The 27,946-nt window shown below is 51.5% G+C and overlaps 1 protein-coding gene across 1 annotated transcript; it reads left to right on the forward strand.

Moving 5' to 3' along the window:
• Window positions 1-20,453: 20,453 nt before the first annotated feature.
• Window positions 20,454-26,519, forward strand: KRT2 (keratin 2). Its single transcript, XM_055127032.1, has 9 exons — window positions 20,454-21,080; window positions 21,998-22,212; window positions 22,560-22,620; window positions 23,402-23,497; window positions 23,603-23,767; window positions 24,073-24,198; window positions 24,844-25,064; window positions 25,792-25,826; window positions 25,936-26,519. The coding sequence occupies exons 1-9, from the start codon at window positions 20,454-20,456 to the stop codon at window positions 26,343-26,345; spliced, it is 1,956 nt and encodes a 651-aa protein (XP_054983007.1). The 3' UTR covers window positions 26,346-26,519.
• The last annotated feature ends 1,427 nt before the right edge of the window (window positions 26,520-27,946 follow it).

The following is a 27,946-nucleotide window of genomic DNA, read 5'->3' on the forward strand; positions in this document are numbered from 1 at the left end:
TGCAGGGTCAGAAGCTGCTCTCCAGAACTCAGAGCACTGCAGAGAGGGGCATGGCCCTTCTGCTGTCAGGCCACAGTCAAGCAGCTTCACCTAAGGAGTTCCCACAGGGACTGGCAGCTGGTTCTGGTGAAATGGGGCAAAGAGTAACTCAGAACGTGGGATTAACCCAGTCTGGTATTCAAGGGGCAGACAGGGGTACATTTTCCACCACTGTGAGGATATGTGAGCCCTTGGACTGAACACTTGATTATTCTAAGCCTCAGCTGTGTTGTAGGCAAGTGGGGATGAGAATATTTCCTGAAGACAGCAAGAAGATACAATATAAAATGTAAAAAGGCTTTCTGAACTGTAGCTATGTTATATAGAAGGTAATGGAAATTAAAAGGGAGAGACCAAAAAAAAAAAAGGAGAGAAGGTGATTGGCTGATGCAACACCTGGGACCATTTGAGTGAACCAATGAGAATATTATAGTACTTGGCACAACTTTTTAAATTTCTTTCTTTTTGTTTTGGAGCTACATTCAACTGTTCTCAGGGCTCATTCCTGACTCTGTGCTCAGAGGTGATTCTTGGCACTGCTTAGGGACCATGTGCGATGTGGGGATAGAACTGGGGTTGGTCTCTTGCAAGGCTTACCAGCTACGTTTTTGTTACTTGGGTCTTCTAATTTCCTTCTTAGGTTATAACTTCCTTTAAAGACTATTAAATATTGGGAATGTCCTTGTTCACCTTATTTGGACTTTATGGAACAGAGAAAATTACCTGAACATGTTATAAGTGAGATCAAGAGCCCATTACATCAGCATTTGAAAATCAGCAAAGCAATGATCAGCTCAACAGTTTATGCACAAATATTATGTGTTAGGGAAGAATGAGATCAAATATTGGGGACATGTTTATGAGTGAGAACTGGTTTTTTGTCTCAAAGAACTTAGAGATTAGAATGTTGTGGCATGTACAAACATGACCTTACAATGATTACAAACCTGCAATGAAAGAAACACACACAAGGCATGGAAAAGGTACCTATAGATGTGAGGGTGATTAAAAGCAGTGCCTGGTAGGTGGAGTGTTCAAGGAGAGAAAGAAGTTTCCCTGTCAAAGAAGGAAAGTCAAGACAGACTAGGACACTTAAGGCAAAGGACTCTCCTGGCAAGAATAAAATGGATAAAGACTGGAAAAGTGAAATTGCATACATGATTAGATCATTGAAAGGTCATGAAGTTAGTTACAGAGAATGAGGGTAAACAATCTGATATAACCAAGAATGTTCTGTGCTAAGAAGGCAGGTTGTTTGGCTGGTAGTAGATTGCCTGTTGCTAATAGCTAGTAGATGGACAAATGCAGTATTTGATGAGCCCTGATCTGTTCTCAGATTTTGATATCTAGCTCACTGTAGCTTTGCTCTCACAGCTACAGGATTATTATTATTGTTGTTGTTATTGTTATTATTATTATTATTATTACGCCTTTGGACAGGCCTCACGCATGAAGGTACTGGCACAGGAACCCAGGTGTGTGTAATCCCATCAACGGCCTACATCTAGAGACTTAAAAGGAAGCTCCCAGAAGCGCATGGCCACAAAGCAGCCGCATGTTATCTTATAACCTACTTTTCTCTCTGGGAGAAACTCTCAAGCTACTGAGAGCTTCCTGCCCACATGGGAAAGCCTCGCAAGCTTCCCATGGTGTATCTATATGCCAAAGCTAGTAACCAGCTGAATCTCATTCCCCTGACCCTGAAGGAGCCTCCAATGCGGCATCATTGGGATGGCTAAGAGGAGACAGGCTTCTAAGATCTCAAGGATAGGATGAATGTAGAGGTTACTGAGACCGCTCAAGCCATTCGATGATCAATGGGATTTCATGATCGTGATCATAATTATGATTATTATTTGACATATTTGTTGAGTTGCAAGTTGTAGTTTTGTCTTGTTGCTAGTTTAAATGAGCAGACCATTTTCTGATTTTAAGTGATAATATGACATCTTATAGCCTAGTTCTCCCTCTCGGAGAACCTGGCAAGCTACTGAGAGTTTCCTGCCCACATGGGAGAGACTGGCAAGCTCCCCGTCATGTATTCATATGCCAAAACCAGTTACAATGATGGGTCTCATTCCCCTGACCCTGAAAGAGCCTCCAATGCAGCACCATTGGGAAGGACGAGTAAAGAGAGGCTTCTAAAATCTCAGGACTAGGACAAATGGAGATGTTACTGAGACCGCTCGAGAAAATCGGCGATCAACGGGATGATGATGATGACCTTTGAGAAGAGTATTGAAAAAAGGTTGGACTCTAGTTCATGGGGCAGAAGTTTTCAAATGAAGCTTATTTGTTTATTAAAGCCTTCTACTTACTGGACTAATGGATCAGGGGCTGTGGTGGTGGGGGGTGGGGTGTGAAGCCTGAGCACTAGTGGAGTGAGGACCCAGCATAAAGCAGAACTGTCTTGGACTTGAGTATCCCTTAAGCACTCCTCTCTCTTTCTGGGAGATTTGGCATGTAAATATGCTTTAGGTACTTTATAGATGGAAAAGCTGTGAAAGGACCAAGCAGCCAGGTACGGCATCCAACAGGCGAGTGACAGCTGTCTTAGCGGAATCCCTCAGGCCAGATTGGAGGGAGAAACCCTAAAGGCAGGAAGATTTGTTAGATTATTGTATAGGTTCACCCAAAAGATGACATAGACTCATACCGTGTTTCAAATTCAAGAGTTGTTAGAGAGACCAGGAATGAGAATAGGGATCTGCACCCAGAAGCCCTTTGGGGTGGGGTGGTGGCCAGGCAGGTGGCCAGGCAAAGGGAAACAGGACAGGGACTTTATGTCCCTGGCTTGGAACATCATATAGCAAGTGCTTCATAACAGAAGAGACAGAAAGCCGGTTCTTTGGAGGTGCTTCTACTGTAGATGTGTAAACTGAAGGTCATTAAATCCGAAAGTTAGGGCACTTCCCAGACAACTCAGGATGCAGAGAATCCCCATCAGGAAAGTCAGCGCTATAAAGGCCAACGTGGAGAAATGGAGAAAACTTCTAATTCTCAATTGGGAAAAACAATTCTTCAGGGGAAAACCAGCTAAGATACTGAGGTGCCCCAGATCAAGTAAGGTCCTCTCAAAATCTTTGATTGCAATGCCTCGTGCTTGGTTGGGTCCAGTGGATTTGATATGTGGCTCTTGTCCAAGTAATAATATTCAGAAGGAGTGAGTGAACTAGTGTATCTGGGTGACTAAAAAAAAACCTATTTATTTCTGCTGAGTTTCCTTTCTCTAGGTGACCGCAGTTTCATAAGATTTCTTTCTAAATATTTATGCACAAGTGGGCACATGAATTTCTTTCTGTTTCTCAGATGTCCTACTACCCACTTACAAAGTGATGGTGTTCATTTGGCTGGGATTGAAGTTGCACATTCTCCAGCAGGTGGGTCTACTGGGGCCTGGCTGTGACTTTTGCTCATAGGATTATGGCCCCCAAACATTTTGCTTTTGCCATATATATATGTATATATACACACACACATATATATACATATATATATATATATGGTTTGGGGGTCACACCTGGCGATGCTCAGGGGGTACTCCTGGCTCTGCACTCAGGAATCACTCCTGGAGGTGCTGGAGGACCAGCTGGGATGTCAGGGATTGAACCTGGGTCAGCCTCATGCAAGGTGAGCACCCTACCCACTGTACTGTTCCTCCGCCCCCTGTCTTTGTCTTAAAATATCTGCACATACCTTCTCTGCCAGGGTCAGGATCCCTGTGTCTCCTGCGAGTGCCTCAGTTGGGAGGTCAGAAGCATCCCTCAGCCCATCGCTGGCTGAGCTTCTCAGATCCCAGGGCCCCTGAGCCCATCTCTCCTCTCCAGGATTGGAGGGTCTCCACTAGACTCAGTGTCTCTTCAGCAGCCTTTGAGACACAGGATCCCAGAAGATAATATTGAATTGGAGTTTATGCTTTTGCAGCAAATTTTGGATATCAGAAGCTCCCAGATATCATGGGAATGAATAGAAACATTTTGTTGGTCCCCTGGAGGGACTCTATGAAGAATCATACAGTTTTTCTGTGTTATCAAAACTGTGTGGTGATATTATGGATATTTTATAGGAACTTTATGGACACAGATAAAAGTCTCTTTTGAAAAAAAACAGGCTTTCTTTAGGTCATTTAAGTTTTCTTGTTGGGGGGGGGGGCACACCTGGTGGTACTTAGGGCTTACTCCTGGCTCTGTGCTCAGGAATCAATGCTTGTAGTGCTCAAGGGACCAAGATACTGTCCTGGCAACCTAAACAGGATGAACAACTTTGCCACCCACCACACAAAAGGCAAAAAATCCTGCAAACTATCTAATGAAAATAAAACAGCTTTCTCTGGGTTGTCCCAGGAGTTACCTGTCTTGGCATTTCAGCACTGCGAAACCACAATGCAGGGGTGAGTGTGACATGGGACTTGGGCTCTGGGCTCAACATCATAAGTGGAGGGGCACGGCAAAGCTCTTCGAGAGGCTGAGTGTGCCCATCAAGGCACATGCATTCTCTGTTGATTCCAGAGAGCACAGGAGAGTCCCATCATCTGGGACCATTTTGGGCAGACACACTTAGAGCATGCTGGGGAGAATTCGGGGCACATACTTGTTCTATATCGTGTGAGTCTCTGTGTGTGTGAGCGTGAGTGTGTGCATGTGTGCGTGTGTGTGTGTGTGTGCGTGTGCGTGTGTGTGTGTGTGTGTGTGTGTGTGTGTGTGTGTGTGTGTGTGTGTGTGTGTGTAGGGAGAGTGGTTATAGAAAGGCTCGTTCACCATCTGAGAGTACATCCAGGGACCTTCAGTCATGTCATTGTTTCCATTCACTTCTGTCGTATTTGCCTTCAAAAAAACAAATACAGACAAAGAGTGAGGAGATGGGAGAAAAGAAAGCAGAGACCACCCCTTGAGAGGGCCAGACCAGACAAGAGAAAGTAGCCAAGAGGGTCCAGGGGTGGGATCGGGTGGGAACAGGAGAATGAGCCACCTTTCAAGGAGCAGGGGAAGGGAGGTCAAGTGTGAGCGGAAGTTCCTGGAGGAGTTAAGGTGCAAAGAGACGAGAAAGATGGTGAGGATTTGGGCTGGTGGAAGGAGCAAAGAAAGCACCCCAGGCCCTTCCCAGCGCCCAGGGCTTGGCCAGCTGGCTGGCTGCAGCTGGAGGCCAGAGAGGAGGTCCGCAGAGCTGCTGCCGCTGCGCCAGATGTAAGAAGGGCGAAGACGCCCAAGGGCCATTTGGGCGGCACCAACACAGTCGTGTGTTGGAAGGAGGAGGATGCCCGAGCTGCCCTGGGAAGCTCTGCGTCACTGCGCTTGTCCCTCCCATCCCCGCTGAAGGGAATGTGGCACTCCCTGGCAATCCATTATCAGAAAAATGGCGCAGTCTTAGTCAACTTGTGACCTCCCCAGGATCAAGCTGGGTTATTCCCACCCCTCCCTGGTGCCCACACCCACTTTCCAATCTGTCAATAGGCCCGGGGAGTTCTCCTTGCAGTGTGCAGTGTCCTCTGCTGGCACCCGGGCTGCGTTACACATGCACAGGGGCCTGTGTTGGTCCCAAGGCTGCGCTCACAGGGGCCCCAGGGCCAGGGGACACCACAAGGCTGTTTCAGAAACTGTCCCGGGAATCTCTAAATAAACAAATGAAAAGGAGGAAAACAAAACCCAGACTTTTTCGGGGCTGGAGCGATAGCACAGTAGGTAGAGCGTTTGCCTTGCATGGGGCCGACCAGGGTTCGATTCCCAGCATCCTATATGGTCCCCTGAGCACCGCCAGGAGTAATTCCTGAGTGCAAAGCCGGGAGTAACCCCTGTGCATCACCAGGTGTGACCCAAAAAGCAAAAGCAAAAAAAAAACAGACTTTTTCTTGGTTCAAATCTATAGGTCACAAATATACACAGAAGCAGCGGAATCTTGATGCGTACACAGTCTTGGAGGGAGGGAAAAAGCTCCCCCCCCGTCGGTGTCCAGATGAGGCAAACTGGACTTGGAGAAAGTTAAAGTTCAAAGCTTATGGGAGGGCTGGAGAAATAGTACAGTGGGAAGGGCGCTTGTCTTGCATGTAGCCAACCTGGGTTCGAGCCCTGGCACCCCATAATGGTCCCCTGAGCACCTCCAGAAATAACCCCTGAGTGTCGAGTGGTGTGGCCTCAAAACAAAACCAAAAATAAAAAACAACAAAAAAAGCTCATGGGAGATCAGGGTCAGGAGCTGGGCAGAGTCTGATAAGGGAGAGTGTCTTGGAAACGGAGGTTGGCTTCACCGGAAAGTGACAGGGTCATTGAAGAAATGGCACCCAGGCTCAGTTGTCTTGGCAGCAGAAGCTGCCCCTTGTGATGAGGATTTAATCCCCATGGATGACATAGGAGACTGTTCCTGAGGTCAGGGGCACTTCAGAAGAGAGTCAACCCTCCGACGGGCCACCTCGCACCCGTGACTGAGCTCCTGGTGGCTTCCTCTCTGTTTCATCATCTTCCCCCAAGGACCTGCTTTTCTGCCTGTCTTGTTCTCAGGCCCAACTTCCCGGTCTATGGCAGTGGTGCTCAGCCGGAGCCCAGGGCCCTCACTCACGCGGGGGAGGCAGTGCTCTACCACCAAAATCGAAGTCCATATACTTTGATATTTTGACCAGTTATTTAAAAAGTTTGGTTTGGGTTTGCGCTGATCTGGGGGGGTGATGAGGAGAACTTTCCTGTTTGTTCGGTTGAGAAGATGCTGGCGTTGAGTCCTTGGGCTGGCTCACTCGGCGTGAGCTGCCGGCTGAGGTGCGGCCATCTTGCCGCTCCTGTAACTCAGGTCCTTAATGAACCCTAATTAGTTGGAAGACCAGAAGGGGAGTGGAGGTGCAGGTCCCTGGCTTAGCTCTTCTGATCCCACAAACTATGCGTTCTTACTTTCCACATGCCTACTCCGTGGGCCAGGGCAGAGTTGAGACGTCCCTTTGGTTATCAGCTTGAGTCTGTCTTGTCGATGCAGTTGGTTTCCTTTTCTCCTACACCTGGTGGAGCTGGAAGAACACTCTGGGCCAGGGAGCAGAGTGATGCACCCCCTCTGTGCTGCAGGCGGCAGGAGCTGCCCCTATTATGTAAAACCTGGGCGTCTGCACTCGGACCCTTTCTGTCTCTGCTCGCCTGCGAGGCAGGAGGGCGTGCTCGTGACCAGCGTGAGTTCTCTAGGCTCCCGAGAGAGGGCTCCACTTCAGTTTCCTTCTCAGGAACCCTCTCTTGGCTTGATGATCCATAAACACGGTTTCCATGGTGAGGCCATTGGCTTTAAGGCAACGTGGCATGGCTTGAGCAAGACGCCACCTCCTTGGCGCTTGTGACCTGCCACGTGTTATCGTGGGGTGGTTTGCCCTGGCAGGACTGGGGGAGGCGGAGCATGATTCTGTCATGGCAGGACATTCCTAGCCTGCGGTATTGGGAGGCCTGTGGGAGCAAGGCTTGGATTGTCATCCCCAAGATCCCACCTGTCATCTCTTTGTGGACCACTCACGGGCCTGGACAGGAAGGCACAGTCAGTCTGACATCTTAACAACCTGGAGGACTGGGGTGGGGGGGTGAGTCTTGTAATGAAAGATCTAGAAACCTGGGAAGGACAAAGGTCATCTTGACTTCCTGTTGTCCATCTTGGTCAGTAACTGAGTGTTGCCTGTGGCGGGAACAACCCCCACTGATGCCTCTGGAGGCCTTTCAGACTCAGCTTCTGGGCTGTCAGGGGTGGTGGGTCTCAGTGACCCAAGCTGTCGAGGGGGGAAGTGGGGGGGAGGTTCCTGCTCTGTCACTCATGCAAGCTTGACCAATCACCGAAGTCAGTGTTTTCATCATAAAATGGGAGGCCACATCAGGGGTTCTCCTGCTAGGTGCTGAACTGCAGGTGCTCTGTGGAGCAGGTCGGGGTGAGCCGCTGTTGGGAGATACTCAGCCCTCTTGACTCAGTGTGGGGAGCAGGGCACTAAGGTGGGGCACCCGAGGGTGTGGAGGCCAAAGATATTGGGGCTAGTTCTGGCCCAGTCCAGAATACTCCAAGTGCTCACAGGACTGAGCCCACGGCTGACCCTGTCCATTGGAGTACATTGTCAGGGTGAAGTGACATGCAGGAGGGGGTGTCTTGGGGTGACATGAAGGGCTCTCAGGTGGCCACTGCTCTTCCTGGCAAAGAGACTTGAGTAGGGGTGGTGCCAATGAGGAGACCCCACAGGGTCCCCTGGGGAGGTCTTCCGGTAGGGACCAAGGGGGCTCAGCCCCGGTTCCCCCTAGCTCCACTTCTCTGAGTCTGGACTGTGCCAGGGGTCCTCTTTAGAGAAGAAGTGCTCATTTGTGGGGGGATTGGCACCTTTGCTAGGACCAGGATTACCAGTTCTGAGTCCTGAGGAGGAGGGAATGGGGAGGACTCTGAGGCTGACCTGTGAGCCTCCGGGTGCCGTGTCTGGTTGGGCTGCAAGAGACAGTCGTGGAGACGGTGGTGCTTAGTTTTATCACCACAGTGTTGGAATTTATGGACATTTCCTGCCCCTTCAACAGACCAGGGGCAAGCAGGGCACCTGGGAGCAACGTTGGTGTGACGTGCAGTTTCATCTTCAAGATTTCACGCATCTTCTGGTCATCTCTCTCGTATGATCATGCCCAACTGAGAAATGAGGAAATAGAGGCCATGAAAGACTAAGGGGGCAACAAACCAGCGGGTGGGGGGTCGGGGGCCGTGCAACTCTCACACACAAATGTGACCTTAGTCAGCACCCGGCATGAAGCATGGACTTGGCTCCATTCCAGGTGCCCTGTCAGGATAATTTACTGTTACAGCTTCTCTCAGTTGGAGAATCCCTTGGACTCTTCCCGTGCCGGGACAGAGGGTCCGTAGAAGACTTGGGGGACGGGAAGGAGCCCCTTCCCATGTTGGAGTTTAGAAACCTGCAATTCCCACCACCCACACCGAGAGGGCAGCTCAGGCTTAGAGGCTGGCTCAGAACCTTCCTTCCTCACAACAAGCCTGCCAGGGTCCTCACCCCTGGAGGGGCCCCATCTTCCTTGCTTGGGAGACCACACCCACCATGCCTGCCAGAGCTGAGTGCAGCTGCTCAGAGCCAGCAAGGAAACCTCCCTGCCTTTTCGTGTCTTAGCAGGAGGAGAAACAAGAGCCCCACCTCCCCCCCCACCCCAGCACTGTCTTTGCACGGTCCTCTGCCAGCTCCCCCCGAAAGCAGGTGAAGACCACTCACCCCGGGCTGAAGCTGGGGCCTGAGTTCTATTTAGAGCAGTCAAGTCTATTTTTCCAGGATCATCCCGGCAGCCAGAGGCTCGGGGACTATGTGGTCCAACTTGCTGCCTGAGAAGTGGTAGCCCCCAGAAACCCCCAAATTACCCACCTTTAATAGGGGAGGGCTGGGGGTTAAGAGGCTTCCACAGAACCAAGGGTTTTCAAACCAGAAACAGGTTGCTGATCCGCTGCTCTGGAAAGGGGGGAGGGGGTGGGAAGCCCGGGAGGAGGGCGGCTGGTGAGTAAGAGATCCACCCCGGGGCTGGAGCTGCTGACATGCTGTGCACCTGGATTCCCTCCCCCCTTCTCCGCGGATGGGGTGACATCTCCCCTCCTGCCAGCCCTTCCTGTCCTGGTCCACCCGGGCTCAGCCCCCGTGCTGCTGTGCCAGGTTGCTCTGTGCCCGAAGAGAGTGAAACGAGAGCTCAGGACTCCCTCTGCCCTTCTCTGCTTTCTCCCACAATGACTCACCGAAGGGGCTGCCAGCTGCCCGGTGCTCGGTGCCCGAACTGTGCCTTCCTATTCGTGGCCCACAGACTTCCTGGGACACGGAGGCAAGGGAGGATGCCCCTGTTTCTCACACTCAGGCCGACTGTCTTCCACCCTCCAGCTCCCCCAGGCTCCCTCCTCTGTGCTCCCCAGTCCGCACATACGCCCTCTTGGGCATGAGCAGGACCCCCTGGCTTCCTGCCCTGGCCTGACTTCTTCCTATGGTGCCGTCAAGTGGCCGGGAGCAGTGGCCCGAGGGAGCCAGCGTGCCTGTGGCCTTGTCGTGAGCGGGTTCTGGGAGTCAGGGCCAGGCAGACAGCAGGCAGCGTGGGGGAGGGAAAACAGGTCAGCACGGTGGGGTGGAAACAGGTTTGGGTCACAGGCCCCAGAGGGAACCTGGAAGCACTTTCCTCCCTCCCCTCAGCGAAACTCACAGCCTCGTACAACTGCTGACTTTTGCAAGAGCTGCTGCCCACGGAGCTTTCTGCTGGCTCCGGGCTCTTCCCAAAGGTTCTGGCTCAGGGACTTGGGGGCTGGTACCCACCAGCACGGCCCAGTCTCTGGAGACAGTGGAGTACTGAGGAAGGCAAGAAAGGGGAAACAGAGGCACAAGCAGAGAAAGGGCCCAGGGGAGGAGAAGGGGGTACCTATGGGCTCCACTTTCCAGCACCAGGGGGAGAGGAGAAGAGGCTTAGGGAGAGGGAAGTTGGGGGCACCTGGAGAGGCATCTGGGGGGGGCGCTGGTGAAGCCTGGGACAGCAGGTGCTGGCACAAGCCCACGGCATTGCAGCAAGCCCTTCCTGGGCCGGTGCCACCCCAGCCGCATTGTCAGCAGATTAAATGCGCCACAAGGGCCAGCAGGGCAGACACCCGGTGGGACGAGGGCGGCACATGGGGAGGCATCTGCCAAGGGGAATGGGGCCAAATCAGTCTCGTCCCTGGAGGGTTAGTAGCACCCATGCTGTCGCAGTGTGTCGGGGGTCCCCGGGATGGCCTCTGTGGCCAAACCCAACCCTCCTCTCTGCTGCCTGGGGACAAGAAGACTGTGCGAGGTAAGTTCCCCAGAGACACGCCTGCATGGCCCTATCACGGCATCCCCGACCCCGAATTCTGTCCCTGTCTCCTTCCTGCCACAGGAGTTATTTCTGCTTTGGTGGACGTCATGGAGCGAGCCCTACAGAGAGAAGCACAGAGGCTACCCCCTCCTAGGGGCCCCCAACATGTGGACAACTCTCTGGGTGTAGGACGGGGGCCTCAGAGGACAGGCCACACCAGAGGGGGTGGCGCTGGGGAGCCTCCTGAATTTTGGGGGTCTGGGGGATATTATAATCCATTTTATGTCCTAATTTAGGATCCAGCTGAAGCTGAGTGTGGAAGATGGGGGCCAGACGCTCTCCCCCTCCTCCTGTGACTCAGTGATCTCCAGTGAGATGCTCCTTTGCCATTTCCTTCTTCTGGATCTTTCTCTGTGTGCAAGAGGCACAGCCCTGAGGTACACGGACCTGCAGGAACCTGCTGAGATGCATGACACCAAAGGGGCTTCCCTATCTCCAGGAGAGGAGAATTAATTTTTCCCTTCTGCTTATTTTTTAGGTCACACCACCTGGAAGTGTTCAGGAGCTGCTCAGGGGACCATGGGTGGTGCCAGGGATGGAACTCCCCGGTTGCGAGACACATGCCCTCCCCGTGGCATCTCTCTGGCCCCTATGCACTTCTGGAAAATTTTACTCTAAAGGGAACAAGGCCAGCACAGTGCCGCCTCTCAGATCCTAATTGCCCATGCTGACTCGGGTTTGATGGCCAGCACCACATAGGATCCCTCTGTCCCACCAGGGGTGATTACTGAGCACAGTGTGGCTGGGGGGTGGACGGGGTGGGGGAAGACCCTCATTCAAAAAGACACAGACCTTTAAACATGTGTTTTTAATTTTTTCCTCTTGATAAAAATGCAGGGCTGGAGCGATAGCACAGCGGGTAGGGCATTTGCCTTGCACGTGGCCGACCCGGGTTCTATTCCTCCATCCCTCCTAGGGAGCTTGGCAAGCTACCGAGAGTATCCTGCCCGCACGGCAGAGCCTGGCAAGTTCCCTGTGGCGTATTCAATATGCCAAAAACAGTAACAAGTTTCACAATGGAGACGTGACTGGTGCCTGCTTGAGCAAATCGATGAACAGCGGGATGACAGTGCGACAGATAAAAACGCTGGCATTTGGACCGGAGAACTAGTACAGTTGGTAGGCTGTTTGCCTTGTAAGGGGAGACCCCTAATTCAATCCCTGGCACTATACATGGTCCCCTAAGTCCTGCTGGAAGTGATCCCTGAGCATGAAGCCAGGAGCCAGGAGTGGCCCCAAAACAAACACTTACTGCCCACACCTGCAGGGACTCCTCAACTCCTGCGGGCGGGAAGGACTCCCCCTTCGGCAGAAGCCATTCTGGCTGACCCTTCTCCCTTCTCCCCAGCTTCTGCATTTGGGGGCTCTAGACCTGGTGCTGTGCCTGAAGGCTTTGTGTCCCAAGCTTTGCCCAAGTCCTCTGCCAAGACTTCCTCTTGGCATGTCCATCTGAAGCACAAATGGACAGTCCCCTGAGTGGGGCCCCGAGTGGGACCCTGAGTGGGACCCCCCAGTCTATGATCAAGCTCTGAACTCCCCCACACCTGCCGTCCGCCGCAGCTGACAGACGAGAAAGGTGTGAGCAGAAGGGTTGTGTCTGTGGGCCCCAGCACCACAAGTGGGATGCCTGCTCCGAGAGCCCTTTCCCAGTGGCCTCCTGCCCCTCCCTCCAGTCACGGAGCCACCAGAGGGACGTGCCAAAGTCACCAGGGGGAGTTCTTGGCAAAGTGACAGGAGCCTCGGAGCTAAACGGGCTCTCCCGAGTTTGCGGCTGCACTCACCTTATAAAAGTCCTGTGAATAGAGACAAAAATCCCGCTTTGAATACCTGATGGGCAATGGAGCGTGCTGCCGCTGGCTCATAAAAAAGATAATTTGTATCATAAACTTAACACATCCCCAATGAAATGACTGTACTAGCTCTAATAAACATTCACTGCCTCATTTACAAGGGTTCCACTGTTTTTGGTTTGACTTATTATATTTTTTAAAAAATTTTAAAGGCTTTTTCTTTAAAAAAAAGAATTTTAAAGGCTTTTTAAGAAGAACTGAGATGACCCATGGTTTTTGATGTGGACAAAACACTGAAAGTTCCCCCCATTCAAAAAGACCCAGATCCATTAAATAATAATAATAATAATAATAATAATAATAAATGCATGGTGATTCATTAATAAAAATAATAATAATAATAAAAAGACCCAGGTCTTCTAACACATATTTAAATTTTTTGATAAAAATGATGGCAGTTGGATTGGGGAGATAACACAGTGGGTAAGATGCTTGCCTTGGTAGCAGTGAACACTATTTCAATCCCTGACACCATACATGGTCCCCTGAGCCCTGTCAGGAGTGATCCCTGAGCACAGGGTCAGGGGTAAGCCCTGAGCACAGGTCAGGAGTAAGCCCTGAGCATAGCCAGGTGTGGGCTAAAAACAAAAGACAAACAAACAAACAAAAAATGTCTGCAGCGGGGTCAGTCTTTGGCACTAAAACGGAAAGCGTAGCCAGTTCTGGGCCCTTTGGTCAGACGTCCCAGACCCACAGGTCTAAAGGTTGTGGTTAAACTCCAAAACCCTGAGGTTAGACTAAGAAGCAGGTTCCTCTTGGAATAATAGATGGTTTGTTTGGTCTTTCAAAACTCTATTTCTCATGTTTTCTCTCTCATTTTGAGGAGTGGGCAAGAGGGCTGGTTCCTCCCTGTGATTACTCTTGGCCAACCCAGAGAAGGAAGCTTTGAGAGAAATAAAAGAAGCCACTTGAGACACTTTAAGTGATGGGAGAGGGAGGAAGGTTGAGGGCAGGAAAGAGGCCAGAAAGGCACCGTTGGAGCTTTTGGGCATGCTTGGAGCAGGGGCCCCCGCAGAAATGGGAATGCCGCAGGAGAAGCGGTGCAAGATAGAATTGGCAAGCAGTCTTCCCCAGAGTAGGGACTGGGTGGGAAGGGTCAGTCTGTAATCTGGGGAAGGCTGGAGGAATTTCTGAACTTGAAGGAAAGTGTGGGGGTGTCCTGGTAAGTCACCACAGGTCTTGCCATCCCAGCGTGGTCACTCTGTGAGCAAACGAGGGAGTTGGCGCGCAAGAGGGAGCAGGACAGCATCTGTGAAAGTTTGGCTGAACGAGGTTCAGAGCTGGGAATGGTGAGAACTTTTCACAGGGAGATGCTTTGTGAATAGAAACACCAGAGCTGTACAGGGGGTAGGGTGCCTGCTTTGCACATAGCCAGCCTGGGTTTCATCCCCAGCACCCCAGATGGCCCCCTGACCCTTCCAGAAATGATCCCTGAGCTAGGAGCCAGGAGTAAGCCCTGAGTACCACTGGGTGTGTCCACCCTCCCCCCCAATAAAAAAGTAATTAAAAAAAAAGAATGGAGACAAAGGTGAGAGTGACACGTGGAAGGGCACACATCAGAGTTGCAGCCCACGAGAGGCACATTTTAGGACACAAGGCCGCTGGGATGACTGAGAACTGAGCTATTTCTCTTGTGGATGAACTACCCCCTGAGGAGGAACGCTCCCGTTGCCTGGATGGGGCTGAGGACCTTAGAGTTCCAAGTGATGCTCAGGAAGAGAAGCGACATCTCCTAGATGCAGATGGAGGCCGGGTGGCCCCACTGTTCACCCAGCATGTGGCAAGGTCCCGTTCTAGCCTTCCGGTGGTTTGCAGTGGGAGGGGAGGGGGCTGGCTTGTTTCTGAGCAGTAAGCACAACCCGCTTCCCTGTCTGTACCCCTGTCTGTGCCCCAGGACGGAGTAGAAGACAGCAGGTGGGTCCTCTCCTGAGGCCTGTGGGCCTGGCATGGTGCCAGCCTGGATTGTAGTCACTGCCACTTGGCCCACAGCACCTTAAAATGAACAGCAGTGCACTGTGTGGTAGGAAAAGGGGTTGAGGGGCTGAAGAGATAAGCATAGTGGGTATGGCGCTTTCCTTGCCATATGGCTACCCTGGATTGGATCCCTGACATCCTGTATGTTCCCCAGGGCCTGCCAGGGGTGATCCCTGAGTCCAGAACCTGGAGTAAACCCTGAGCATAGCTGGGTTTTCTCCCAAAATAAAAGAAAGAAAGAAAGACAGAAAGAAAGAAAGAAAGAAGAAGAAGAAGAAGAAGAAGAAGGAAGGAAGGAAGGAAGGAAGGAAGGAAGGAAAGAAGGAAGGAAGGAAGGAAGGAAGGGAGGGAGGGAGGGAGGGAGGGAGGAAGGAAGGAAGGAAGGGAGGGAAGGAGAGAGGGAGGGAGGAAGAGAGGGAGGAAGGGAGAGAGGAATGGAGGAAGGGAGAAAGGGAGAGAGGGAGGGAGGAAGGGAGAAAGAGAGAGAGGGAGGGAGGATGGGAGGAAGGGAGAGAGAAAGAAAAAAGAAAACGAAAGAGAAAGAAGAAAGAAAAAGAGAAACAAAAAAGTGAAAAGAAAGAAAGAAAGAAAGAAAGAGAGAAAGAAAGAAAGAAAGAAAGAGGAAAAAGAGAAAGAGAGAAAGAGGAAGGAAGGAAGAAAGGAAGGGAGGGAGGAAGGGAGGGAGGGAGGGAGGGAGGGAGGGAGGGAGGGAGGGAGGGAGGGAGGGAGGGAGGGAGGGAGGGAGGGAGGGAGGGAGGGAGGGAGTCTATTGAAAATAATTTAAAAGGGGCAGTTTATTAGGTGGGAAAGGAGGGGCTTCTGGGTGGGATGGGGCGGCTGACTGAGTGGGCAGCTTTGAAATAATGACTTGCAAAGAAATGCCCTGAGGAGATATTGAGCAAGTGGCTCCTGCTGGGAGCTTGTTGGCCTCTGTCCCACCTTCCACCCGGGCTGCCTCGCTGCTGCCACTGTGTCTGTCCTCTGATGGGGTGTGCAGGGCCCGCCTGAGCTGGCTCTGGGCACTGCTGCTTGACAGGGTCTGAGCAGGTGAGCGGCAGGTAGCCTCCCTGTTCTCTGAGCTTCTTCCCGGACCTGATGTTCTGTGGGTCCTGGCCCTTGGCCAGCCTGAACTGAGTGCAGGGGCTGGACATGAGCGTTTCTTTTTGGTTTTGTAATCAGCACAGGCATTGAGAGCTAGAGGTCTTTGACAGGGCTCCGGATCTCTGCTTCCCCTTCAGGCTTGATTTTTTTTGAAGGAGAATAACCTACCTGGCTTGTGGATGGGGGCTGGGGAGGGGATGGGTTGGATAGGACAGAGGCAGAAAAACTGTGGAGGTGGGAGCTTTAGGGAATAGGAAGGTGAAAGACGGGGAAGATGATAGCATTGTGTCCACCCCATCCCCACATCAGGAAAACCTATAGCTCTGACCCCATGCCTGAGACATGAGTATGGAACTGCAGACTCATTTCCTGAATAATGGTGCCAGTCAGCATCGATGGTATGAAGGTTTTGGGTGAAGATAATCTTGGTGCTGGTTCTGACCTCCACATGTCAAGACAGGGTCACTGCACTCTGGGGAGGACTGTAAAAGAGGAAAGGGCCCTGTGTGATTGATTCCGACCTGGAGAAGCCGGTGTTTGCATCTACTGGTGAAACACTTCACCCCCTCTTTGATTATTCTTGAGGCAGGCTTTCTTTCTTTCTTTCTTTCTTTCTTTCTTTCTTTCTTTCTTTCTTTCTTTCTTTCTTTCTTTCTTTCTTTCTTTCTTTCTTTCTTTCTTTCTTTCTTTCTTTCTTTCTTTCTTTCTTTCTTTCTCTCTCTCTCTCTCTCTCTCTCTTTCTTTCTTTCTTTCTTTCTTTCTTTCTTTCTTCTTCTTTCTTTCTTTCTTTCTTTCTTTCTTTCTTTCTTCCCTCCCTCCCTCCCTCCCTCTCTCTCTCTCTCTCTCTCTCTTTCTTTCTTTCTTTCTTTTTTTTTTTTGCTTTTTGGGTCACACCTGGCGATGCACAGGGGTTACTCCTTGCTCTGCACTCAGGAATTATCCGTGGCGGTGCTCAGGGGACCATATGTGATGCTGGGAATCAAACCTGGGTCGGCCTCATGCAAGGCAAACGCCCTACCCGATGTGCTATTGCTCCAGCCCTGAGGCAGGCTTTTCTGCTATACTGGCCAAGAATGTGCTTTTGAAAATCTACAGAAAAAAAGCTTTTGGGGGCCTGGAATTGCTCTTAGCTTATTGAAAAGGTTTTTTCATATGACATCTTTGCACTGTAGAGCTTAAAACCAACCTCACCAATAGTAATAACCTATGGGTGGGAATCCAGGGTGAGGTTCCCAATTTATAGATGAAGAAATTGAAGATCTCACGGTTGGAAGTCTGCCTTAAGGACTGGGGGAGAGGTTAGTTGAACAGAGAAGGGGCCATTATGACAATGGTGGTTGGAAGGGATCGCTCTGGATTGGAGATGTGTGCTGAAAGTGGGCAAAGGATCAAACATGATGGCCTCACAGTATCTGTGTTGCACACCATCATGTCCAAAAGGAGAGAGAGAGAGAGAGAGAGAGAGAGAGAGAGAGAATACCTGCCCTAGAGTCAGGCTGGATGGGGGAGTGTCAGGAGGGATATATTGGTGGTGGGAAATGTATACTGGTTGAAGGATGGGTGTTGGGATATTGTATGACTGAAACTTAATCACGAAAGCTTTGTAACTCTATCTCATGGAGATTAAATAAAAAAATAAAAGAAGAGAAAAGAAGAGAAAAGAAAAGAAAAGAAAAGAAAAGAAAAGAAAAGAAAAGAAAAGAAAAGAAAAGAAAAGAGAAGAGAAGAGAAAAGAAAAGAAACTGAGGACCTCTGGAAGTTATCACCAAGCCATAATTGGGAATGAGTCTTGACAGCCCTTTCATTCCTGTTAAGAACATGAAACTGGTTATTTAGACGATACATAGAGATTATGAAAAAGGACAAGCTAAAAATGTGGAAATAAAGTACATGATGTAATAGCTGAGTGGCATTAATTTCTACCCTCCTAGAGAAGAGGAGGGCTCTCCCTGTTTAACTTGACTTTCAAAAACAAGCCAATGGATCTGAAAAGGGGAGAAGGTACCTAGTGGGGAAACTGGGAAAAAAGAGCCCCTGTGAGCCTCAGAAGAAGCACCCAGATAGTCTCTGGGCACCAGGTGGAGTTCAGTAAATGCTAAAAGTCCCTGCTCATCTTTGTTGAGGGACCCAGATTGCCCCCACCCCCACCCCCTAGCTGGCATGGCCTCGGCACAGTCACGGTGCTGCAATGGACAATTAGGGCGTTGCTCAGATATCCATAGATAATGACACATTTGACTCTGGATTGAGGTTCTCTCCAAGCTCCTAGCTTTATGATTTATTGGCAAGATTATGATTATATAACCCAGGTTGGGGAAAAAAATCAAGGAGACACATGGGTTTGCCTCTTCAGCATTCTCTCATTGCAAACCAAACATTTTGCATAGCTAAGCTCCCTGTTCTTCACCCTCTCTGGCACCCACACTCTTCGCTGAGATGCAGAATTGGAGACTTGGGATGGAATGAGGGAAGGTCAGGGAGGCTGTGTAATGAGATTCTGCTGTTAGTGAAGAATATGTCTCTTTTATCTTGTTCAACTTTTACAACATCCATGTTCATCCCTTTTTATAGAGAAGAAAACTGTGGCTCAGGGACACTTAAGAGTAACTCAAGGACCTGAACATGATGCCTACTTAATACCTCTGTAGAAAACCACAACACCCAAAAAGAGAGAGTGAGCAAATGGGAATGCCCTGCCACAGAGGCAGGATGGGTGAAGGGGACAGGGTGGGGGTGGTGGGAGGGATGCTGGGACCATTGGTGGTGGAAAATGGGAACTGGTGGAGGGATGGGTACTCGATCATTGTATGACTGAAACGTAAGCATGAAAACCTGTAAGTCTGTAATTTTGTCTCATGGTGATTCACTAATAAAAAAATAAATTTAAAAAATGAATAAGTCAAGGTCATTGGACTGAAGTGTAATGAAACTGGGGCTGAGAATCTAAAATAAACCTCTCGCCTTGTTTTCTGTGCTCTTTCTTCCAGAATCTGTGAAAGTCTGGTTCTGTAATTCTGGAGCCTATTAGAAGTACATGGTCACAGTACATGAAAAGAAAAAAAGAAACCTTAGTTTCATCTCAGTGACACTCAGTACTTGTACCAGGCATCCTGGGAAGTTCTTGCTGTTGGTTTCCTGTTGGATACCTAATACAGAGCTTAGACTCACCAGAACTAGTCATTGACCTAAATGGGACTCAGACCTGAGCTTCCAACTATCAATTCACTGCTGATATGGAGTTGGAGGGGATTTGAAAGTAGGAGAGAACCTGTGAAGTTACCTTTGGAGCACTGGTGGCATGCTTGGCACAGTTCCCCCACCCCCATACACACACCCCTGCAAAAAAAGGGTGATATCACAGGTGAACAACTGCTCTGCAAGATAGATTTAACAGGAGGCCAGCAGTGCCTCCAAAGGCCCACAGTGCCTCTTTGGGTCATGGGCTACACTGGCCCATGAAGAGCCCGTGAAGGAAGAGCCTTAACCGAGCTCTGGCATGGACAACTCCAGAGTCTTCTGATATTCCCCTATCTCTGAGCTCTATCATGGAGTTCCCACTTCTGCATTGTTTAGCAGAATGACTGGACAATGAACAATTCCTAACAGATTAAATCCATAAGCATCTGGACCCTGGAGCTACGGCACATTTTCTGTTGGGTGCCCACGCTGAGACAGACCCAGGAAGTTGCCTTAAGTTCTGCACCCTCTGGGTTTTTCATGTAGAAGAAAATAGAAAAATTGATGGTTAGAACTTCTGGATACAGGAAAGAAATTTCTCTTCCTGGGGTATTGCTGTTCAGTGTGTGAAGGAAAGAGCCAAGATTCTTTAAAGAACGACCATTCTTTTTTATTATTATTATTAATGAATCACTGTGAGGGTAGAGATACAGATTTACATATTCTCGTGCTTATGTTTCAGTCATACATAGATTGAGTACCCATGTCTCCACCAGTGCCCGTTCTCCACTGATGACCCCATCGTCCCTCCCACCCTCCCACCCCATCCTCCCAAGAACGACCATTCTCTTGCAGTGTCCCAGGCCAACTTCTTTCTTTAGAAGGATGCCTGCTTTCCCACATTGATTTGTGCTCCACGAGTGCACTGGAAATGCTTACCAGAGCTGAGGGAAAAGCGAGACAGACTCTGAGCCTGGTACTGAGGGGCTCCCCCAGTCTCCAAACCTGTCAGCTCTTTCATCAGCCAAAGTGGCGAGCCTGCACAGGCCCGGTGATAGCTGGCGTCCCTTGGGTCGGTCCAGAGCAGAGAAACAGCATTCTGTAGAAGGTCCTTTTTCAGATTGAGAAATCCACATCCTGATCTTCTCTTCTGATGATTTTACAAAAATCAAGTTGCGTGACAGATGCTCAGATAAACAGGAGAAGTGTGCAATCATAGCAATTTTGGGGATGGAGCTGATTAGTAAATTTTTAATGGCTATTAGCTTGATAATCACTCAGCAGGAGTAGCTCCCAGGCAGACCAAACCCATGCATAAGTGGGCCCACACCCAGGCACACCAGCACCTACTCTGGGTATAAAAAGGGACCCTGACAGTCTCCGGCAGCAGAGTTGAGTCTCCAGCAGCGGAGTTGAGTCTCCAGCTTGAGCACTTCTCAAGAACCACCAGCTTTCCTCACTGGGCAAAGGCATCATGAGTTGTCAGATGTCGTGTAAATCGCGAGTCAGAGGAGGCGGCGGAGGTGGAAGTGGCTTCCGGAGCTTCAGCAGCGGCTCAGCCGTGATGAGCAGTGGCAGCCGGCGATCTGGCTCCGGTTTCTCCTGCTTGAGCCGCCATGGAGGTGGCGGCGGCGGCGGCAGGGGCTGCGGTGGTGGTGGCTTTGGCAGCCAGAGTCTTGTTGGCCTGGGCGGCTCCAAGAGCATCTCCATGAGTGTGGCTGGAGGAGGTGGCATGGGCTCCGGCGGTGGATTTGGTGGCAGAGGAGGTGGTTTCGGCGGTGGCAGCGGCTTTGGAGGTGGCAGTGGCTTCGGAGGCGGCAGCGGCTTCGGAGGTGGTGGCTTCGGCGGTGGCGGCTTTGGTGGAAGCCGCTTCGGAGGCGGCGGTGGCTTTGGAGGCGGCGGTGGCTTCGGAGGATTTGGAGGTCCTGGTGGCTCTGGTCCTGGAGGATTCCCTGGTGGAGGCATCCACGAAGTGTCCATCAACCAGAGCCTCCTGCAGCCTCTCAACGTGAAGGTTGACCCGGAGATTCAGAACGTGAAGTCTCAGGAGCGGGAGCAGATCAAAACGCTCAACAACAAATTTGCCTCCTTCATTGACAAGGTGAGTGCGGAGAAGCCAACTCCAGCCTTGCTGAGGATGTTCTGCCTCCAGTGCTGTCTGAAAAGCAGCTGAGGGGAAGAGCAGTTTCTTTCCGGAGTCTTTGGGGTAGTCATGCCAGCCTGGGAAACTGACTTTTTGGGCTACATCTTCCAGAACAGTCTGCCCATAGCAAGGATGTAGTTGCCTTTGGCTTTATTGTTTCAGCCCTAACAATCCTTTTTCGTGGTAAATTCTGAGAAAAAAAGATGGAAAGAGAAGGGTGATGGGCTCTGTGACTGCAGGAGCTAAAGATTTTATGGAAATGTCCTCTTCTGAGCATCTTGGCTTCCCTAGAAGCTGCTCCTCTGTTTAATCCCCAGTTGCGGAACCTACAATGCATACTCAGAGCTATGCCACTGAATGGAATCCTTGCCTGCAAAAGCAGGAATCTCAGTTTCGTGGCCTGTAAAGACTTTATTGGTGTCACTTTAAGGGTTATAGAGTTTTCTCTTTAAGGCAGAGGAGCCTGGCTTAGGAATTTACGAGGTTCTTAAAACCCAGGCAGAGGAGCCCTGCCCTGCAGGGCGCTCATACTTGGTGCCTTTAGGAACGGTGCCAAGGAGCCAGCTTTTGGTTTTCCCCAAGACTTAGAAGACTTTTGCCAGGAATTCAACTAGGATGGGAAGGGAAATGGCCTGGAGTCTTAGGAGCAGCTTTAAACAAAATAGTGGGCGGTGAAGTAGGAAGGAGTTTGTTTGCAGAGGTGCCAGGGGAGACACTGGAGGCTAGAAAGCTTCCCTGGTACAGAGAGAGGAAGCTGAGCCATTACACGTCTTCCAGCAGGGAGGACAAAAGAGCTGAGCCGAGCTGCCTCTGTGAGTGGAGCCGGCAGGTGGGGGACAACCTGGAACTCATGGTTCTCCTTCTGGCTATGGCAGGTGCGCTTCCTGGAGCAGCAGAACCAGGTGCTACAGACCAAATGGGAGCTGCTGCAGCAGATGGACGTCAGCACCCGCAGCACCAACCTGGACCCCATCTTCCAGGCCTACATTGCCCAACTGAAGAAATACTTGGATTCTCTCTCTGCAGAGAGAACATCACAAGAGTCAGAGCTGAGCAACATGCAGGATCTTGTGGAAGATTTTAAGAAAAAGTAGGTGACTATAAATGTGGAGTGGAGATAAATACTGACCATTGCCCCCAGAAAGCCATATGTCTTCCTGAGCATTTGTAGTGACTGATAAAGGGGAGAAGCATCTGCCTCTTTTGTTGATTGTTTCTGGAGATGTTTAGGCCTGTAGATAATATGTTTTCTATCTGTTTGAGAGTTAACTTATAGATAAGTAGCCTCATGTGGGAGATTGTAGTACAGTTTCTACAGTTACAGCGCATTCAATATTCCCAGACAATAGAGTCTTTTGGGGTAATCTGGAAGGAAGAGAAAAAGAAGAAAGTGAATCTTAAGGATGATCTGACAGTTGTGTGTTTGGATCTCAACAGGTATGAGGATGAGATCAACAAACGCACAAGCGCTGAGAACGACTTTGTGACCCTCAAAAAGGTGAGAAAGAGAATGCCATGACTGGGGCAGGATGGGGAATCTTCTGAGGACCATGGTGCCCAAAGAGACAGATTAGGGGACAACTCTAAGTGAAAATAGCAGTGGCCAGGGACAGTGACAGGCTAGAATCTAGTTCTCTGAGAGACAAGCTGTCTCTAGTTAAAGCTTCCAGAGCCGTTGCGCAAACTTTCTAAAACATTTCTCATCAGAAACTTTCTAAAGCCTATACACGGTCATGTAAGGTACAAGCACAGGAAACACTATTCTTTTTGTAACTGAGCAAGGATCAGAACTTTCCCTTGGATGCTGGCTTGAAGAGGCTGGCTGACACAGGTTTGAGCTAGGAGGCAAGAAATGTGGGTTTTCAGCCTGGTTCCTTCAGAGGCTTTGGTGTCAAAGCCAGAAAAATTCGGAAGAGCTGGTCTGGACAGATGGGCATGGACAGAGAGGCTGCGGGAGTGAGGATGGATAAGATTCACACTGTTTTCAAGCAGAAGAGAGACTCTGGTGGGCAAAACGATTACACCCAAGGTTCTGATGATGTTGGATGGGGTGTGTGACCACAGTGACCGTGAGCATAGAGATCCCATCAGAGGCATCGAATGGAGCCCATACCAAATGAGGCTCCTAGGGGACACAGTGCACCTATGGTGACTGAGCTATTGGAAAGCATGTGGCAGGGACAGAGTGAAGAGGATGGCAGAGAGATGCTGTGACCCAGCCATAGAACTCTGTAAGAGGGGCTCAGGGAGTGGGACTTTCAACCTAACCTTTCCTGCAGGACGTGGACAGTGCCTACATGACTAAAGTGGAGCTTCAGTCCAGGGTGGATGTGCTGAGCCAGGAGATTGAATTCCTGAAGGTTCTCTATGACACGGTAAGGAGAGGGCTCCAGAAGGGACCTTAGCTTCTCACTCTCCCTCCATAAAGAGTCATCCTGGCTGATGGGAGTGGGGCTAATGGACCAACCTGTATGTTGTAGGAGCTGTCCCAGATGCACCAGAATGTCACCGACACCAATGTCATCCTGTCCATGGACAACAACCGCAGCCTGGACCTGGACAGCATCATCAGTGAGGTCCAGTCCCAGTATGAAGAGATCGCACAGAGGAGCAAGATGGAGGCTGAGGCCCTGTACCACAGCAAGGCAAGTGTTAGCGTTGCAGGAGGCCCAGCTCCTTCTAACAAGCTGGGTAGTCCTCTGGCCACAAAGTGATTCATGCTTCTGTGTAGTAGAAGTTGGATATCATTCCCAAGGAGAAATGTTCATGGAACCCCACATGTGCTCAACTGAGAAAGGCACTAAATCCTTTTGGGGGTATGAGATGGTACCCCATTTTCCTCGATTCCAGCCATGACACCCAGCCTTGCCCTCCATCTCTGGGAGGAGTCACTCCCTGGCTGCTCCTGGGCTGCCCCTCAGTTGCCACTGTCCTCCTCCCTCTTCCACAGTATGAGGAGCTCCAGGTGACGGCCGTGAAACATGGAGACAGCCTGAAAGAGATCAAGATGGAGATCAGTGAGCTGAACCGCATGATTCAGAGACTGCAAGGGGAGATCGCCCACGTGAAGAAGCAGGTAAGCTGTGGCCCTAAGGGCTAGTGCAGCTCCCACTCTCTTCCCCCTTACATGGTGGGGTGCAGCTGGGCTAAGAAGGTGTGGAGAGATGTATGTGCATATATGGATCTCAGAAACTTGAATCTAGCTTCTGTTGCTCCCACTTCACAGAATGTAATGTCAGTCCCGATTTTGAGAATGGCCCCAGGTTCACCAGCTATTAACATCCATGGGGCAAAAGGGAAGAAGCCAACAAAACAAGAAGGCATTGAACTTGCCCCAGATTTGCCACTGTCGCTTCTCATTTGTACTGGGCCCAGGTTCTAAGTACCAGCCTGCAGGGTGGTGCAGTCAGTGAGGGGTGCCAGTAGTGGGGACAGAGTTGGAGACTCACTTCGGAAGAAAGGACCCAGGGCAGAGAGTCAAGCCTGCAAGCTCTCAGTAGTTAGTGAAGCAGGGATGGGCTCATGACTCTGGTCCTGTACCACATGATGCCCCAGGGGCCGCAGCAAGCCTTAGCCCAGTTGTTTATGACTTGCATTAATTCTGGAGGCTGGGGGTGGGGGCACACTGCCAGGGCTCGGATTCCGCCTTCCCGCTCCCTCTTCCCTTCTGCCAGGCAGAGCTCCTCTGTTCAAGTAGAAACCCGGTCTCTTTCCCTCCTAGTGCAAGAGCGTGCAGGACTCCATCGCCGATGCTGAGCAGAGGGGAGAGAATGCCATCAAGGATGCCAGGAACAAGCTCACTGAGCTGGAGGAGGCTCTCCAGCAGGCCCGAGAGGACCTGGCCCGGCTGCTGCGCGACTATCAGGAGCTGATGAGCACCAAGCTGTCCCTGGACATGGAGATCGCCACCTACCGCAAACTGCTGGAGGGCGAGGAGTGCCGGTGAGGGGCTTGGTGGGCAGAAGGCACCTGGCTACTTCACTGCTCTTTTAGAACGAGGATGGCAGGAGAAAACAGGGCAAGGAGGGAGGGGCAGGGCCCCGAAGGCTGAGAGCTGATGACACGATGTTGCCTAGGCGGAGATGTAGAAAGAAGCATTTTTGTGCTCTTGTAGATCTATCAATGTAAGGTGACTAACAGAGCAATTTGTCCTCAATCCATTGGGCTGCGATTGCAAAAGCTGCGAAAATGGGTCAGTCCTAGACTGCCCGATGCCCGGGTCTCTGGGTCTGTGGGGCGTGTGTGGCTTCTACTCTTTCCCCTTGGTGCCCTGGATAGAGGAGCTGCGGTGTCAGAACGTGTCAGCTGGCGAGGCACGCTCACCCAGGGCAGGTGTGGGTTTCTGGAGAGACAGACAGAGCCATGTGCCCCCCTTCCCCAAGGGAAACTCCTTCCTCTGGGGTGTTGGTCAGTGTGATTAGTGTCTCTGGGGTGACTTGGCCTGACTGAAGCGACTGGCAGGGAGCCCATGAGAGACGGGGGGAGCCCCGCGCTGGGGGGCACTCAGGCTGTTTGGCCATGCCTCCCACCCTCAGCTTGCAAAAGCAGTCCGGGCAGAGTAGGGCTGAGGCAGCCAGGGGGGCGCCGGGAGGGCTGGGGGGGAGCGGGCTTCTTGGGACCTGAGGCTCTCCTCAGCGAGGCCGCAGCTCACGTCTCCCCTCCCCCGCAGGATGTCTGGAGACCTCAGCAGCAACGTGAGCATCTGTAAGTTGGGGGCTGCCGCCCTGTCCTCGGCGGGAGGGGCCGCCGCGGCGTGTGGACCCGTGAGGATGACGCGGGGTCTCTCTCTCTCTCTCTCCCTCTCTCCTCGCAGCGGTGACGAGCAGCACCGTTTCCTCAAACGTCGCGTCCAAGGCGGGCTTCGGCAGCCACGGCGGCGGCGGCGGCGGCGGCCGCGGCTCCGGCTCCGGCGGCGGCTCCGGCGGCGGCTTCAGCTCGGGCAGCCGAGGCGGCTCCGGCTCCCGCGGCGGCTCCGGCGGCGGCTCCGGCGGCGGCTACGGCTCCGGCGGCGGCGGCTCCCGCGGCGGCTCCGGCTCCGGCGGCGGCTCCCGAGGCGGCTCCGGCGGCGGCTACGGCTCCGGCGGCGGCAGCTCCAGCGGCGGCGGCTCCCGAGGCGGCTCGGGCGGCGGCTCCCGGGGGGGCTCCGGGAAGGGGGGCTACAGCTCCGAGAAGCAGAGCTCGGGCGAGGCCTACAGCTCCAGCGTGTCCTTCTCCTTCAGATAAGGACGGGCGCCCCGCCGACCCCGCCTCTCGGGCGCGGAGAAGCCTGTCACTGCGCACTGCCCCCCGCTTCCCCCACCCTCACCCCCGCACCCCGCTGCGTCCTCCCCCAGGGAATGTGTTTCTGTGTACATAGCCTGTCCCGCTGGCTCTGCCCCCTGAGCGCTGTGGTCTCGGTGTCTGTACAATAAACTCACTCCGTTTGCAACTGAGAACGTGCGACGTGTTTTCTGTCAGGTTGTGGCACGAGTGGGTAACCCGGGGGCTGTGGCTCTCGGCGGGGCCCCTCAGAGCTCCCGAAAATGGGGAGACTGGGGAGGATGGAAGAAGAGAGCGGCTTCCCTCGAGGAGGAGCGACGTGCCTCCCTGAGGCCAGCGCGGCTGGGAGAAGCCAAGGGTGTTTCCTGCTGGGAGTCTTGAAGCGCGGGTGGGGGAGGGGCGAGGTGAGGGGCCAGTGGGTGGGAAGTTGGCAGCAGGGATTTGCCCCTTCTGGGGGCTGGGAAATCCCAGGAGGAGTATTAAGTTGCAGCAGGGTAGACTCTCAGCAAAGCCGAAGAAGAGAGTCTGAGGAAACTCTCAGAGAACTGCAAAGTGGTCTCCAAGTCAACATTGACTGTTGTCCCAACATGTGCACCCTCCCTCCAGAGACAGTCCCCAACATATTCAGGGAGAATGGCCCCCTTCTCTCTGCACAGCAGCCCTCTAGGAGCCTGCCTCAGGGCAGCTCTTTCCAGTGTGGTAAAGATGATTTCTGCCCCTTCCCCACAGAAGTCTGAACCTGACAAGGTCTTCCTAGGAGCTCTGGAATGGTTGGGCAGCAGAAAGGGACTCTTGTGGCTTAAGACTGGATAGTTTCAGTAGGGTCAGGTCCAGGTGCATGCAGGTGATGTTCAGGCACAGGAGAGATGGCTTCAAACAACTCAGAAAAAGTTCTTTCCTACACATTCTACCCCCCCACTTTAAATTCTTAGTGAAGTTTTCAAATTCTTAGCTGGGTTGTAAGCCTTGTTCTCTTGCTGGAAGTTTCACAGGTAGTACTGCGAAATGCAGGGGGATGCTCACGGAAAGGAAACAATGTCATCAGCCAGGCCCTTCGGGGCAGGATAACAATCCATGAGGCTAGCTCTTCTCAGAGGTGCCCATGCCTTGATCAGTGGGGTAATGTCTGCAGGGGGAGAAGTTTCCAGGCACTGAAAGATATGTAGGATTAACTCAGAAATAATAATGACTCATAGAATAGGAGTGCTTTCAATCTTATTTTAGGAGGCCAGCATTAGCTTGATACCAAAATCAATGCATTAACTAATGCATTCTTCATACTGAGGTAGTAGGAAAAGATATCATCTCAATAGATGTATATCACTGTTTAGGCAAAATTCAACACTGATTCATAGTTAGGAACATAACAGATTACTATGGAAAGGACCTTTTTTTTAATCCCCCTTTTTATTGAATCGCTACGAATTATAAAGTTACAAAGACATTTATGATTGAGTTTCAGGCATATATTGTTCCAATGCTCATCCCTTCACCAGTGCCCACTTCCCTCTACCAGTGTCCAGTTTCCCTCCGACCCCCCAGTCTGCCTCTGGGGCAGGCACTTT

Source organism: Sorex araneus, chromosome 2 (genome assembly GCF_027595985.1).
Source record: "Sorex araneus isolate mSorAra2 chromosome 2, mSorAra2.pri, whole genome shotgun sequence".
NCBI lineage: Eukaryota > Metazoa > Chordata > Mammalia > Eulipotyphla > Soricidae > Sorex > Sorex araneus.